Source organism: Schistosoma haematobium, chromosome ZW, assembly GCF_000699445.3.
Source record: "Schistosoma haematobium chromosome ZW, whole genome shotgun sequence".
NCBI lineage: Eukaryota > Metazoa > Platyhelminthes > Trematoda > Strigeidida > Schistosomatidae > Schistosoma > Schistosoma haematobium.
The window spans coordinates 25,630,801-25,647,234 of record NC_067195.1 but is presented as its reverse complement, the minus strand read 5'-3'; the positions used below and the strand labels follow the sequence as shown (position 1 = coordinate 25,647,234).

General features: G+C 38.4%; 2 protein-coding genes across 4 annotated transcripts in view; both read left to right on the top strand.

The window, feature by feature from the left end:
* OMA1 (metalloendopeptidase) overlaps positions 1 to 556 on the top strand; it is a 39,506-nt gene extending 38,950 nt beyond the window's left edge. The window contains exon 2 of the mRNA XM_051210816.1: positions 350 to 556. The gene's annotated coding sequence lies outside the window, so the exon portion shown is untranslated. The remainder of the gene's footprint in view (positions 1 to 349) is intronic.
* A 283-nt stretch (positions 557 to 839) lies between these two features.
* SCMH1_1 (sex comb on) lies at positions 840 to 14,889 on the top strand. Of its 3 annotated transcripts, XM_051210813.1 has the most exons (8): positions 840 to 909; positions 976 to 1,049; positions 1,726 to 1,964; positions 4,647 to 5,108; positions 5,190 to 6,229; positions 7,349 to 7,875; positions 13,082 to 13,197; positions 14,421 to 14,889. In XM_051210813.1, exons 3-8 carry the CDS (start codon positions 1,863 to 1,865, stop codon positions 14,544 to 14,546), a joined length of 2,373 nt encoding a protein of 790 aa, XP_051070832.1. In that variant the 5' UTR covers positions 840 to 909; positions 976 to 1,049; positions 1,726 to 1,862; the 3' UTR covers positions 14,547 to 14,889. The 3 variants fall into 3 exon arrangements, with proteins under 3 accessions (XP_051070832.1, XP_051070833.1, XP_051070834.1); XM_051210814.1 differs by having other exon boundaries at positions 840 to 1,049; positions 12,812 to 13,197; XM_051210815.1 differs by having other exon boundaries at positions 840 to 6,229; positions 12,785 to 14,889.
* Positions 14,890 to 16,434: the final 1,545 nt, after the last annotated feature.

Here is a 16,434-nt window from a genome sequence, read left to right as displayed (position 1 = left end):
CAAAACGTGGCATCAGTACTTTAAGTTACTAGCTTCTAGTCTTAACCATACTGGTAGATGCAGACTACTTGGTTGAAGTTCGTGTGACTATCGTAACGAATGATTGGAGACTCTGGGTGACATGACTCAGAATCGATCACAATGACGTAGAAGTGTACACTCTCTGTCTTCCCTTAAACTATGAGATTACGATTGCTTTATATCTTTCTTTATACTACCTAATTCTTTCTTCATGTATTATATCCTTATATGCAATCTTTATTTTATATATTACCACCACTGAATTAGCTGCTCCTATGTATTCGGTGTTCATCAACAAGTACACGAAAGCAAGGAAAATCACAATCAGTACTAAATCATTGCCCTTTTTGAAACGGAAGTCATTGATATAGACGAGTAGTGATGGACGTTTACCTCCTAGCACTCATCTGTTCTGAATACAAGTCAAACCCTTTGGAGTCTTCATCCTGCCTTAAGTCTAGTACATGGTAGCTTATTAGGAATAAAAGTGCATCTTGAAAAAATCACATCTTTCATGACGGCGAACCATTGAAAAAGATGCAAAGGACGTCAGCTAAGCTGATTCCGATAATAGAAAATCTAACTCAGGTCCCCTAGGTACGTGAATTTTTCAAAAAGAAACCGACACTAAAACTTGAGGAAATTATGTAGTCTTGATATTTGGTTCGCAAAGTTTGAAGTGATTTTTATGAAAATAGAGAGAAACGAAACTGTAAACGATTTCACACTGTAGCACGAGCTTTAGTTATTCATAATCTAGGTCTGAAACATTGGACAGTTTCTGTTGAAACTGTTTTAGCTTTATTCGCACCAATTCAGGAAAAATGTAAGAGCCAAGTTTGAAGTTTAACCTTGTTGCTGTTTGTTGTTAGACTCTGCGTTTAAGTGGTAATACTTGTGGTTAATATAACTAGCCATTCTCACTCGCTCTGTATTCTGCCTCTATTTCTACAGGGTCGCATAGCTCAAAAAAAATCGCTTTCAGCTGCTGCTGAGATATCTAACCTTAGTAACCGATGTTTTGACAGGTTAGTTGAATTTCTTAGAAATACATCGTAGTGGTGTTGGCTTTTGACACATGTTGTGATGTCTGGTACTGATTCATTTCGAACAAGCCTCGTAGTTAGGTCAATTGTAATTATTTGTTACTTCGGGAACATCGCTTCGCCGAATCATATTTGCAGCGTCATATATTAGTTTCCTGATACAGGAACCCCATTCACTTTAATTGAAGAATGAATTGTTTAGGATTTAAGGGAATAATGGTAAATTCTCATTCGTATTCCGTGCTCAGTGTTCCTAAGGAATCTGTTTGAATTTCCTTTTTCATATAGTGTTCATTGCTGGCATGATTTGGGCACATGGCCTCGGCTTTTTGTTTTCCAGAAAGCTGATTCTCCCTTATTTAAACTTTTCATATTGCTCTCGCAATTTTTCCTGCATGAGTTCACTACTTGGAATTTGAACATTCGACTAAACAGGAATCATATAATGGTCGGTTGTACGTGTATTTTATAGTTTAGTCATCCTCAACGTAAAGTCTGGCGCAAATGTTCTTTATCGTGTGTTACCGTGTCACAATACCACAATTAGACATCTTTTCTCAATAAATGAGTTGAAAATATGGTAGCGAGTATAATAAGAATTACAATGCCGAGAATGTTACTCATCATTTATTTCACATATCCATATTTTCTCTTCCAGGTTTTTAATAAGCGGAATAATCTTAAACGTAAACATTCCTGGGTAGTTGTAGCATACACTAAAAGCCAGACGGTGACGTAACATTACCATATTGTTTCTTGGAGTACTGAAGTTATTCTTTGTTATTTCATTGTGTTATGGGTTGCCACGTTTCAGCTGATAGTTCTAATAGTTTTACGTGGGACGACTATCTTAAGAAAACAAACGGTCGCCCGGCAAAGTTGGAGTGCTTTAAACAGGTTAGTAGTGAATTATTTTGTAGGATACAAATTTGACTTAGAATGAATAGTTTATTTTACTCTCCACAGTAGAAATTAGTGTAGCTCCCTTCAAGACGTGGCACCAGTACAGTATTCCATTGGTGGTCGTAGATTTATGAGAAGTGGGGTCTTACCGATCAAGAATAAGTTATTCTTAACTTGTGACTAGAGAATTTAGGTAATATCTCTCCAGTCGCAGTTGCTCCTATGTCCCGATTTTCGTATAACCCTATATTTTTCGTTCTGTGGTTTTACCAGTATCCTTGATACAATGTTATCTGGTGCTCTCGGCAGTAGTTTCACTCACTACCTTATAAATCTCTGATGATATGAAGTATGCCATGTTGGACCGATATATTTTTGTGCCAGATTTCAAGTTATCAGTAACTAATTGCTGCAACCTACCAAAGTCAAACACTTTCAAGTCTAGCAAAGTGAGAGAAAGTTGGCACATGGGTCTGAAGCCTATTAATATTACGAGGTAAAGGAACAGTAAGGAAATAATCCGTCCATGGCCTTAAGGTATAATTCAAAAGGGTACCTTAACAACACTCACGGTAAAATAACTGGATATTCACGCATATGAGTTTGTACTGCTTAAATTCGATTAACTATATAAGGGCTCAGAATTTTCCTTGTTGGAAAACTTTGTGAGAATAATTGTTCTTGAGTATCTAATATCATCGAATATTGTACCTATTTTTGACTGCCTATTCTGGTTCCAGTATCAACAATTCCATCGAAATGAAAACTTTTGTGGTCGTACCCCAGTGGTTCATTCATTACGTAGGCAGTAGTACAAAGGCATTGTAGGTATCCCAACATCATCGTAATTTTGTAGATATCTAAGAAATATCTCGTTCATATCCATATTTCATTCAGAGGCTACCAGTCAGTGTTGATACACTTGAATTAGGCACGAAATCCTGCATCTTATTAGTTACCATGTTACTTGCTATCAGGGGCACAGGATATTACAACCCTGCTGGTTGAAAATGAAGACACTCAGATGCCATTATTTGAGACGGCACATTTGAGTTTTGAAATGTTTATCAACGAGACTAATTGCTTGATTTACTAAAGTATTTGTAACTTTGTTGATAAAACATTCTTACAGCTGTTCATAGTTCCTAACAAGCTTTATTGAATACCACATAAACTACTGGAGAAAGCATTAAATCTAAGGTTCTTCAGACGAAATATTTCCTGATCTAATTGTTGTGGGACACAGGCTGTCGTAAATCAGTAAATTCAGCGTTTACACATATAACACGTAAGTCGACGAAAAAGACATCTGATGCTAAGAAGCAAATGTAAGTTATTGGGTTTAATTTATGTAGTGCTGACAACTTCAAAATATGTCCTTGATCTGCAAGGCTCGTTATGAAGCTATCTGAAGCAGATCCGAGTTGTTCAGAAGTGGAATTCATGTTTTATTTTCGCCTATAAATGTTAAGTGTTCCACATTAGACCTAGTTGGGCACCAAACTTATTTGATTTTTGATCCATTCTCTTGTCCAAATATGTCATTAACTCGCTTGACGTATGCCATTATCATCTGTAATAGAATATCTAACAGCCTCATGAAGGTCTAGTAGATTTATTTATTTATTATTATTTTATTTGAACACAAACATTGGCACGAGAGGGCACCAAATACGTATCCGCCACAATAACAAAAAGGTCAGTAGGAGTTGCGATTGATTTGTGTGAGGTCTGTGATACTACCCGGGCGCCCAAACCGAAGCAGGTGATTTCTTAGGGCGCCACATCCTGAGCTTTAGACTTAAAGGTCCAAAACATATGGCAATGAAGCAACGTCAGGAGATGCAGTCTCGTGGTAGCCGGTGACCAACAATAGGTTCATACGCCATTTATTCCCTCAGGATTTTGGAGCCCATGTGCGCCATTGGTTTGGAATTAGGGTTTTCCAACTCACCTAGGTAGACCCTCTGTTTCTACCAGCCCAGTTAAAGCACCGGACATTCGCTTTTCACCCCCTCAATTTCGTAAACAACACCTCTGTCGTGAGAAGGCAATGAGTAGGTCTTCATTGTCAGTGGTTGTATACGCGTGGACATATGGTAACATTTTGAGAGTGAAAGCTGACACGCCCCACCCCCGACCATACCTGGGCATTTGGGGGCAAATGATAGGATGGCGAAGGAGGTTCCGCCCAATAATAATAATTTGTCTTAACTCATTTTGTTTCTTTCGTCCGCACAACGTACTCTCGTTATTTTTATTATATATATCTCTCTCAGGTACATTGTTTCGAACTGTGGGATTGAGAGCCTATCAAGTTAAGTGACAGGTTCTATGTTGCTGGTTCGGTTTTTCATATTTCCAGTATTTTTATTTTCCACGCGTTTAGAAGTACTAGGTTTAGCTGAAGTGAAATATTTTGTATTGGGATAGTAACTAGTATATCATCAAGTGTAGCTGAGTCTTATGCAATATAGATTATAGCTATTTTGAGTTTTTAGTATATTTTAACAGTTTTTTTAGCGAAACCAATCGCATTCACTTATTCCATATTGATGTCGATTTTAACATTATTCAACTCTATATAATCGATTATTTCATCTTAATTCCACTTCTAACTGCTCATTTATACATTTCTTACTGTATCAAAACATCAATTTCTTGTTTTTGTTTCAGTCTCTTGTTCCTCCGCCAAACTATTTCGAGGTGAATACCATTCTAGAAGCGGAGGATCAACGTAGCGCAGCTCTTGTTCTCAATCCATATTCAAACGACCTGATAAAAGCACGTTATGCTAATAATTCTACTATTAGTAATCAACAGCTGTTGGAGACCCCATGTAGAAGGTCCAGTCTGAATCCTCACTCCAGTGGAACTGTCCGACGCTTCAGAGCAGCTTCATTCAGTTTAGCTCGAGTGATAGAAACGTGTGGTCCACGTTTGAGAATACGTCTGGTTGGAACTGATGATCGTAATGATTATTGGTTCTTAGTTGATTCTGATCAAATCAGACCTTATCCTTCTGGAAGTCCACTACAACCACCCTTTGGCTATATGCATAATCATCTTGTGTGGAATCGTACTCTTAAGAAAGCAACTGAAGGAACGCGTTTTGCAGATCCTTCGTGGTTCATTTCAGTAAGTCGTAATCTGTCTTATAGTTCGTATTCTGTTTTCACGTTGTTTCCAATTAGTAATACCGTATTTTTTATATTACAGCAACCACCAGATCCAGAGGATAACTACTTCCAAGTGAATGACAAGTTAGAGGCAGTAGATCGTAGAAATACTCAGCTGATATGTCCTGCATCTGTAGGCGCAGTGAATGGCCACCATATTTTGATAAATTTTGATGGTTGGTCAGGAGCTTTTGACTATTGGGCTCGTTTCGATAGTCGTGAACTATTTCCTGTCGGTTGGTGTAAGTCAGCCAACTACCCTCTTCAGCCACCTGGACCAAACGTTATACGCTCTCCAATTATTCATTCAACCCCTAGTTTCTTGTATGCTCATAATTCTGTTTCCCAAGCTCCCAGCATCTCACCAAAATATCTATCTAAAGTACTTACTAACAGTTGCAGTCGTATCACAAAGACAGATAAAACGTCCTCATGTCCTCGTAAAAAGTTGGGACTTTCAAGAAGAATTAAATCGCATACAAATTTAGTTAGGAGTAATTTGCATGACGAACCAGAAAGCTCAACACCTTTCAGGAATCCTTGTGAGCTGTCAGCAAAACAACCTCTAAGTATAAGGAGTTCATTTTCTCCTGTTTTATCAATGCCAAATCATAATAGCGTTGCTTCCGACCATATGGACGTCAATAAAAATGAACGTGTTGATTTGTTTGTGGAACCTAATTCCCTAAATACTTCACAAGTTGATTCTTCCATTCGGTCCTTGACATCACCACCCATTGTCCCTCCTGTCCTAGAAGATGCAAATGATTCTTTAAACACGTTTTACTCTTCGTCTCCCCCTGAACATCCTCCACGAATCGAAGCTTCTGAATTTGTGAGTGATTCTGCGAACGTACGTCATCGACGTTTCAGTGGCCCTTCCGATTGCGTTGTGCGTCTTCAAGCGAAATCGTCACTAATGCCAATGTCCAACGTGTCACATCCTTATGAGCCAGAACTAAAATCATGGAAAGTAGTAACAAAAACTAAGCAAAAAAGCAAACAACACAAACTGAAGCGTCGCAGTGGAAATTCAAAGAAAAAATATCCCAAAATAAAACAGAAATTCAAAATAGCCAAGTAAGCTTCAAACATGTTCAGTTACACAGAATTTATGAGTAGATACTCAACAACATCTAACGTACGTAACTAAGTAAAACCTGATAGCTCTGTACGTTATATGTTCTAAGCGGTGAATAGCTATAAATCTGTGACCGACTCTTTTTTTTGTAATGAGGTATTAACTCACCTTTTATTTCAACTCTGAAGGTCTATTGTTGTTGGTTTCCAGTATGATCTTAGTATCTTCACTAGCTATTTTCATATTATAATTTAGCTGTATTTTAAATAAACTAGTGAAAAATGATATATTAATATTGGAGTCTCTGGTTGGTCCGAATTGATGACCGCTTCTAGTACTTTATTTGATCTAATTTCAGTAGTTGTAATACCAGTCATTCAGTTATACGCAAGGTAGAACCTGACATACGAGTATATCGGTTTGAGTTGCCATACCACATTACATTATGATGCACGTAGAACTTGCTACCGTATGTCGATTTATAGGTAGTAAGCATTAGTATATATATTGTGAGCATTAACGGCACTATTCGCCTTTCTAAATAAAATTAGCTAAAGTCGGTCAGAACCCTCAGACTTTACTTGTCTAGTAAAGGCACATCATTAGCTCTTGAGTCGTTAAACGAACACTTATGATGGTTTTCTATAGTTATACATTAAGTATTCGTACCTTTTTTTCATTGTAAAGTTTGTATCTTTCTGCAAATATACTGTGTGGTCAATGCATCCATAAATTTGATATTGTATTATGTGTACGAAGATTTAAAAAATAGTAAGTGGATGTATTATAACTCTTTTGTTACCGGAAAAGGATGGCCATGCATTATTTATTGTGGGTGATCGCAACACATTTATACAAGTGTATTGACTTCCTCTTTTGTTGAATAACATTGAAATACCTTATTACATGTTCAGACTGATTGTCCCCTTCCTATTTGTAGACAAGTTTTCCGTGATCTTCCTTTCTTTGTTAAGTTTTTCGTCCGATGTTTTCGCTAAGTGTATTAATTTGAATTAACGAGTTTACTTTTTGTTTAAAGGAAGTGCAACTGTATGTTAATGGCACCCAATCATTGGAACTAGAATTCACACCCTATTCTTTATTTTCTTACTTTATAGTAACAGTTTAACTAGTTCGGTGCTGTGCGACTATGAGTATGTTGATTCAGTTTCTCCTCAGCTGAAAGCCTTTTCTGATGTGAGTCAAAACTATGAAAAGTCAATCGCTTATTCAGAAGACAATCCCAATTTGTACAAAAACGAAGCTGCCGATTCTACTGCTTTCTGCAAAAACGATTCTGCATTAACATGTACTCCTGTCTTCATGGCAGATAGAAAGAGTTTATTTAAATCGGAGAACGATCGAAGTAATAGTGCAACCATGGGGTCAAGTTTAGTCTTTCAATCACATATCTCCCATGATATCATGCATACGAATGGCTGTTACTTTGACGAAATGAATTCCCCTACTCATGATAATTTGTCTGTTGAAATATCCGATTCACATTTGTGGTTTTCTGGAAAGTTAGAGTCTAATTCTAATAAATCTTCTTATCCTGTGTACGCTCATCAAAATGTTGATAGTTTAGATAGTCAGAGTCTAACTACACATCTCCCTTCGTCAACAGTATCTCCTTCATCACTGGGTAAGTTTGTGCCCATATCTAGTAATGCTATGAAACCTACAAATATGGTTTCAACTTATTTAGACTATATCTAGCATAAGGTCTGCAGTTTTCATGTCTACCTTTCTCAATGGGAGAATATGAGCGATTCAGAGTTTTATTGTTGTACTATTATAATAACTTCTTATTTGTCTCTGTTCAACGTAACTTTCATTGCCCATTGATGTTCATGAAGCATCCAATATAATTTTATTTTCAACATGACTGGAAAATATTTCCACTTTTGAACATCTATGAATAGTAATGTTCATTTTCAGGTGAACTCTAAGTTCATCTAATCGCTTTTAATACAAAAAAATCAAAAGGTCACTCCTGTTCCCTGTGCTACTATAAACGTATTTTTAAGTCAAATACCATATCAAAGCGTCTCATCTATATATGACGAAGTCCATTACGTTAGTCTGTTTGAGCATTTAGTGTGAGAATTAATTTCTAAATCTGCTCCTTAATTTTGGTTTTCGAATAGCTATCCGTATTTCCAACTGACGCTTCAACGAGGCTTCAGGCATCACGTTTGGGAACTCATTTACTTTCCGAGTAAATTCAGTAAAATGTTTGATTGTCAATCCTAGCATCACATTGTTAAGGCTTAGAAATAATAGAACTCTAGTTTTGCGTTGCATCCTCAGTAAAATTCATGCTGTGTATTGGTCAAGCAGTCAGTTAGTCTCCCCGGATAGTTGATTGTTCCGTTTAGATCACACTTTTTTTCTGATATCACAACATGATACTGTCCCAGTTGATGAATTAATTAAGTTGTTTAGCAACGCTACTATTTTTTTTCTCGAGCTAATTTCCTATTAGTTTGTTTTTGATCAGTTTCGCTTATATCCCTGTTAGTAGCTTCTGTAAAATGATCCCCACAGTGTTCTGTCAAGATAAACCGTCCTATTTATTAAAGTTGTTCAGCTATAAAAAATTCCAGGAAATAATTTCATTCATATCCAGTAATTTATCCGTTTTTGTAAACCTCTAAGATTGAGATGTTCAAATAGTCATAGTTTTTTTTAATAGTTGTATGTGGTAACTAAACATACCTTTACTCATTCCTTGTTGTAAAAGAAACCCAAGTGGCCGGATGTATTTTACCCATATATGTATATATATGAATTATAACCGTTTTTAAGTTAAAAATCAAGAGTAAGACACCAATTTTTTGTTATTAGCCAATTTATTCTATAAGAGAAATGATGCTATTAAAATTGTGAATTCTCTTTATCGTACATTTTACAATCTCCAGTACGTGTACTAGATAATAATCTTATCTTATGCGTTTGATAATTCTGATAATCTTAACACTTCCACTGACTGAGTTAGGCCAATAGTATGAGGCTCAGTTGTGCTAAAAGTAACTTATCTCCGTGTAGACTTCCTTGGGTTGTGGTAGCCTTTATTGGACACGATTTATATGACATCTGGCACTGACTAAATGGAGAGATAAGGTTGGGAACTTCTAGAAGTTGGCATTTTTTAAATTCATAAAGTGGTGACTGCTACCTTTACGCGGTGGTCGGGCTTGCCTATCGTGATGACCCAACCGAGCTATATTGGCTGGAACATATGTTCCTGTAGGTTCTACCATGCCAGGCAGGTCGATTGGAGAACGGTAAGACTAAAGGCAGCAACTCCAAGGTCTGAGGGTGAAGTCGTACTGCTGACTGTAGAGGGGTGTAACAGCGGTAAGGTGTTTCCCTCGGACAACCGGCATCTTCAGCGATGCTGCCTTCTCACAAGAAAGGAGGGGGTTAGAAATGGTTGACCCTTACCTCACGGATTTCCCTCTCCGGTGGTAAGGCCCTTTGAAGAACGGAGCTAACACATCAAAAACCTCCCACAAAAAGGCCGTGCGCGTCCGGCCTCAAGCAGTTGTCCCCTGGGCTCTGCGGTCACGCTCCCAGGTCGTTAAGGCCGACATTAATCCGACTTCCTTTTCAGGTTCCTCTAGAGATACCCTTCTACGGTGTGGGCAACCGGGAAGTGACATCAGCCCTCATACCCGTAACAACACACGAGACCAAGTTGGTCACATTCAAATCCTTCCTACACCTCTTAATACCTCTCTTATCTCCCCGCCTAACCCCTCTCACGTCCTTTTTTCACCTCGCACCGCTAGGACCAACGATTTGAGCACGCGGAACGTTATTCCTGGTCTCCTGAAACCACGCTCTAAACTACATGTAGGAGCTTTTAACGTACGAACACTGTGCCAAATGGGACAACAGGCTTCCTTAGCTAGGACTTTAGAATCCCGCGCCATCGATGCGTGCTGCGTCTCCGAAACGCGCATACAGGACCCGAGTAGCGTCATTCACTTGACATCACCATGTCAAAACAACGAACCAACTCGATTCACACTTCGTGTATCTGGAGGCCCAGATTCTGCTTCTCGTGGACTCACCGGCGTAGGTTTAGCATTGAGTCCTAGGGCAGAACAAGCTCTCTTAGACTGGATCCCAGTAGACAGTCGTGCGCTGTCCGACTAAACGGAACAATAAGGACTCGGAAAGATAGGGACACTCGTCGTTGCCTCTTCGTCATCTCTGCCTATTCTCCCACTGACTGCAGCTCAGATGATGTAAAAGATGAGTTTTACATAAAGCTCTCCGACCTTCTCCGAAAAGTTAGGCTCTCGGATGTAGTAATAGTGGCTGGTGACTTTAATGATCAAGTAGGTAAACTAAGCGGAAGGGAAAGACACCTAGGTGGATCTTATAGCATCGTGGCTCAAAGAACAGATGATGGCGACCGTCTGTTGCAGCTATGCTCAGATAACCGCCTGTTCCTTGCAAATACTAACTTTAAGCATAAGGAGAAACATCTTTTAACATGGCGACCCCTAATTCGTCCCAACGTTGGCCCCAAATAGATCACATAGCTGTCAGCCACCGATGGAGGGGCTCGATAGAAGACTCGCTTATTCTGGAGCACATGCTTAGATTCAGATCATGCTCTAGTACGAGCACGTATTTGCCTGCGTCTTACTGAACGTAAGAAAGACGCTGCAAGGAAACCTCTTAGGGTCCTATTTAATGATAGTCAAACTAAGAGTATATTTCAGGAACAACTAGGAAAACAGTTAGGCAGCTATGTAGGTGATGCCCACCCCGAGGCAGTATGGAATGATACTCGAAAAGCTGTGGAAACAGCAGTGATATCTGCTAGTAAGGTAAACCGTAAGGTTGGGAAGCAACACCGGATCTCAGCAGCATCTACCGCACTGATAGATGCTCGAAAACTCATCCCATCTGGCTCTCAACATGATGAAGAGCAGAGTCAGCTTAAGCGCACGCTGACAAGAAGCCTGCGCAATGATCACGAACACTGGTGGGTAGCGAAAGCAAGAGAGATAGAAAAGACGGCGGCAATAAGTAACAGCAGACGACTGTTCAAACTTATTGAGCAAACCGGTATTAGGAATCGAACTGTTAACGAAACTATCTCGGAAAAAATGGACGTATTATTCATCCTCAATCCAGGAGATTGGATCGATGGGCAGAACACTTTAGGGATCATTTCAGCCACACTTCGGTTTCCCACGATCTCCAGTCAACCTGAATGGATTGGGTTGCATCGACACCCGAACTAATGATAGGAAGTGAAGTAGTTGAGCGTGTTGACCGCTTCACTTAACTTGGAAGTCTCATCAGCCCTTATGGTCTGGCGTTTGACGAAATCTCAGCACGGATACAGAAGGCTCGACTAGCTTTTGCCAACTTGCGTCATTTATGGTGTAGGCGAGATATCCGTCTATCAACCAAAGGACGTGTTAACTGCACAGCAGTTCGCTCCGTCCTACTTTATGGCAGTGAAACATGGCCGGCAAAAGTAAAGGATATTCGTAGGTTACTAGTATTCGATCATAGATGTCTTCGAAACATTGTTCGTATATCCCGGGACCACCGAGTAAGCAATGCAGTTGTTAGGAAATGGGTACTAGATAAGGATGTCAAATCAATTGACGAAGTAGTGAAACTTCGTCAGTTGAGATGGTTTGGACATGTGTTACGTATGCCCAACCACCGACTGCCGCGACGTGCAATGTTTTCTGGTGTAGGAGTAGGTTGGAAGAAAGTTAGGGGCGACCATACCAAAACATGGCACAAGTCCATGAAGTCACTGACAAGTGGACTGCGCCATGTTGTCAGGTGTAGACTACCTGGTTGGGATCTGCGAGATGATAGCAACCGATGGTTAGAGACCTTAAATGACATGGATCAAAATCGTTTGGCGCAGATGCATCCACTCTTCGTGTCCTCCCAAATTCTAATCTTCTGAATTCTTCATGTCCTTTTTTTCCTCTTTCCAAATTTATTTCACTGTATTATACTCCTTGAATAACATCTTCAAACCCTAGTTTTTCTGATTACTGCTTATACTCTTACTACCTCTACCACTACGGGATTTGAATCGGCCACTACATCTCTGTGCTAATGTGGTGTGGCAACTCGAATTGATGTACGTACGTACGTACGTACGAAGTTCTACGTTGTTACTGACTGACTGTGACTAGGATTTAATTCTTATATTTAAAAAGTTAAAAACACAGTTCAGTATATTATATCACTTCATGTAGTAACTAATTGTTAGTTTATTGGTGTACACAAAACACCTCTATCATTAGAACTACAAATATCTCTGAAGATAAGTTTATAGTGAGTTACTTAAGGTGGTTTGTTGCTTAGTGTATGAATTTCGGGATCAAATACTTTAAGACGCTTTTGATCTATCTCACAGACAAATATCAAGGCCACAGTTTCCCATTATTCATATCGGAAGTAGCAAATAATTAAATAAAATGTATTTTTTTAAAGATTTTTATTCTATTGTTTATGTAAATATTTTACTATATTATGGATCGACTTATGGAAAGGCTGTATTCTCTCAATTCATGTCTCAGATATCTTAGCTGGTGAAATTTCACAATAACTGATCCAATATCATAATGAGTACTCTACGTTTAACTTCGATAAAGCCTATCCAACTGTCAGTCACTTCAAGTCAAGTGAAGTATATTGGTCGAAAAATATTAGACAAAGAAAAACACAATACGCATACAAACGATAGTTTGAAGTTGCTGGCCATAATTCACTTATCAAAATTATGTATCAGACGACTAACAAGAGACATTTCACTCATCAGTTTTAACTGTTTGTGTATAAAATTTCAGATTTAGGATCGTTTCCTTTTCCTAATCCTACTCAGTGGACTATTGAAGAAGTATACAACTACATTACGGCTCGTGATGCTACTCTCCTTGAAGCAGCGGAAAAATTCAAACATCATGTATGTTTTTTGTCATCGTTAATACTGTCCGCTTTCTCTTACTTATTTCCATAGCTCAAACCAAAGTGGGCCATTCTTTTATTTTACAAATAATTACTGGTCTTCAGGTTTTATGTTATGGTGTTTTTTTTCAGCACGAACGGTGCTTTGTGTACAAGAATCCAGAAGTCCCACGAAGTAGGTCAAGTATCAAATTGAGACTGGAAAACGCAATATGCTAATTTAGGATGTTTTTAATTCTGGATTAAATCTTTTGTAACCTAGCATGTCACATTTTTTCATATCACTGCTGGATTAAAAACTTGAGTAGCGTTCGCAATCAACCTTGTATTGTAACACCGATACTTTGATATTAAAAATACCTCTTATCGTGGTGCACACATCACATCAGTTAGTCATGCAGTTTTCAAGTTTTTTAGTCTTATAATTAGTTGAAAAACCGTCAGTTAATACTGATGCTGGTGTTTATTACAAAGAGAATAATAAGTTTGCTTTTTTCAATAGACCTCCAATTATGACAATCCATGTTAGCTATATTCACCGGTTGTGCGCAATATTTACCTCTTTACACACTAGTGACGAATTTTTTATGTTGCAGTTGGTCAAGAACTGTTTTTGACGAATAGATCTTTAGTACTAGTATCTTCACTAGCTATTTTCATATTATAATTTAGCTGTATTTTAAATAAACTAGTGAAAAATGATATATTAATATTGGAGTCTCTGGTTGGTCCGAATTGATGACCGCTTCTAGTACTTTATTTGATCTAATTTCAGTAGTTGTAATACCAGTCATTCAGTTATACGCAAGGTAGAACCTGACATACGAGTATATCGGTTTGAGTTGCCATACCACATTACATTATGATGCACGTAGAACTTGCTACCGTATGTCGATTTATAGGTAGTAAGCATTAGTATATATATTGTGAGCATTAACGGCACTATTCGCCTTTCTAAATAAAATTAGCTAAAGTCGGTCAGAACCCTCAGACTTTACTTGTCTAGTAAAGGCACATCATTAGCTCTTGAGTCGTTAAACGAACACTTATGATGGTTTTCTATAGTTATACATTAAGTATTCGTACCTTTTTTTCATTGTAAAGTTTGTATCTTTCTGCAAATATACTGTGTGGTCAATGCATCCATAAATTTGATATTGTATTATGTGTACGAAGATTTAAAAAATAGTAAGTGGATGTATTATAACTCTTTTGTTACAGGAAATAGATGGCCAAGCACTTCTTCTTCTTAGCATGGAATCACTGCGTAATTATATGAAGATTAAATTGGGTCCGGCTTTGAAAATGGTCCATCTTATCAGTCGTCTAAAACGTGGGTTGCTGTAACAGCTAGTCTTCGGAGTTTGGCTTATTTATTGGTCCTTTATATTTCAATTATACCATCCGGACAATAACAATTTGCAGATGATGAATGTTCCTAAATCTTCTCTAAAATTTATGTGTATCTGTGTTTCTAATCTATTTTCTTAGTACTCAAATTGACAGATCTTTATGAGTTCAATGTAGTTGAATTCATTCGGTTAATATAACTGTTCAATATGAAAAATCGTCTTGAATAAGACTTGTGTTTTTTCTCATTGAAGCTAACGTTACCTCTTTAGTATCTTCTACTTAAGCTTTATTAATTAAGTTTGGTCTGTTTTATTTATATATTTAAAGATTCGAACTGTTTTCGTAGCGGACAAAATTATTTTGCGTTTGTTATGTTGCATAAGTTGGTATATACGTGCTTACTTAGGTCTGTTACGCCCTTTTTGCATGCTAGGGTTGGCTCTTATATGTCTCTTGATATCACGGTTAAAGTCCCCGTTCCTTAAACCTGTTACCCGTCGCGGAGGAGCATAGGCCGCCCACCAGCACTCTCCACCCAACTCTGTCGTGGGCTGTCCTTTCCACTTGCTGTTAATCCTTCTCATATCTCTTTCCATTTCCCGACGTAGTGTGTTCTTCGGTCTTCCTCTTTTCTGCTTCCCTTCAGGATTCTAAATTATGGCTTTCCTCGTGATGCAGTCTGGTGATTTCCGTAATGTAGGTCGTATCCACTTCCAACGTCTTTTCCTAATTTCCTCTGCAGCTGGAGTCTGGTTTGTTGTTTCCCACAGTAGGCTGTCGATGATGGTTTCCGGTAGACGAATATTGAGTATGTTGCATAGACAATTGTTTAGAAGTATTTATACCTTATTGGTAATGGTTGTAGTTCTCCAAGTTTCAGCTCCGTACAGTAAAACTTTCTTTACGTTCGTATTAAAGATTCTGACTTTGATTGCGGCTAACAGTTGTTTTGAGTTCAATATATCCTTCAATCTTAGTAATGATGTCCTTGGCTTTACGTCCGCATCAAATCCTCCACCTTCATCGATGATGCTGACCAGGTACGTGAAAGTTTCAACTTCTTTCAGAGCTTCCCCATTAAGTGTGATTGGGTTGGTGTTCGTTGTTTGTACTTAGGGATCTTGCATTTCCCCTTGTGTATGTTGAGGCCTACTGATGCAGAGGCTGTTGCTACTCTAGTTGCCTTCACTTGCATTTGTTCGTGTGTATGAGATAGAAGGGCCAGGCTATCTGCGAATTTCAAATTTTCTAATTGATCCCGAGCTGTTTATCGTATTCCGTGCTTCCCCTCAGATATCGAGGTCTTCATAATCCAGTCGACCATCAGAAGAAGGAGAGTAAGCAGCCTTTTAGTAGATCCTGTAAGGCTAGGAAACTGTTGTTGAGGGTTATCTTGACTTCGTCCAGTTTGTTAGTATCTCGAAGGAAAGCTGTATTGAGCGTTTGTAATACTGTTTCCCCGGCAGTCCATTGTTTTTTTAACTTCAGTTTCATCCTGGACACAACCAGGTGATTATATGAAGCTATGTCAGCTCCTCTCCTAGTTTTCACGTCTTCCATTGTCCTTCTGAATTTTTTATTGATACAAATACGATCTATCTGGTTGTCTGTGGTGTGATCCTGTGAGACCCATGTAGCTTGACGTATGCGTCTTTGTAGGAATATTGTTCCGCCTATAACTAATTTGTCTTAACTCGTTTTGTTTCTTTCGTCCGCACAACTTATTCTCGTTATTTTTAATATATGTATATCTCTCTCAGGTACATTGTTTCGAACTGTGGGATTGAGAGCCTATCAAGTTAAGTGACAGGTTCTATGTTGCTGGTTCGGTTTTTCATATTTCCAGTATTTTTATTTTCCACGCGTTTAGAAGTACTAGGTT

Bases quoted from the DNA above. Each gene is read 5' to 3' on its own strand.
- SCMH1_1 (XM_051210813.1), top strand. From the start codon at position 1,863: ATGGGTTGCCACGTTTCAGCTGATAGTTCTAATAGTTTTACGTGGGAC. The intron at 5,109-5,189 runs GTAAGTCGTAAT...TTTATATTACAG, and splicing joins ATCCTTCGTGGTTCATTTCA to CAACCACCAGATCCAGAGGA. The intron at 7,876-13,081 runs GTAAGTTTGTGC...ATAAAATTTCAG, and splicing joins AGTATCTCCTTCATCACTGG to ATTTAGGATCGTTTCCTTTT.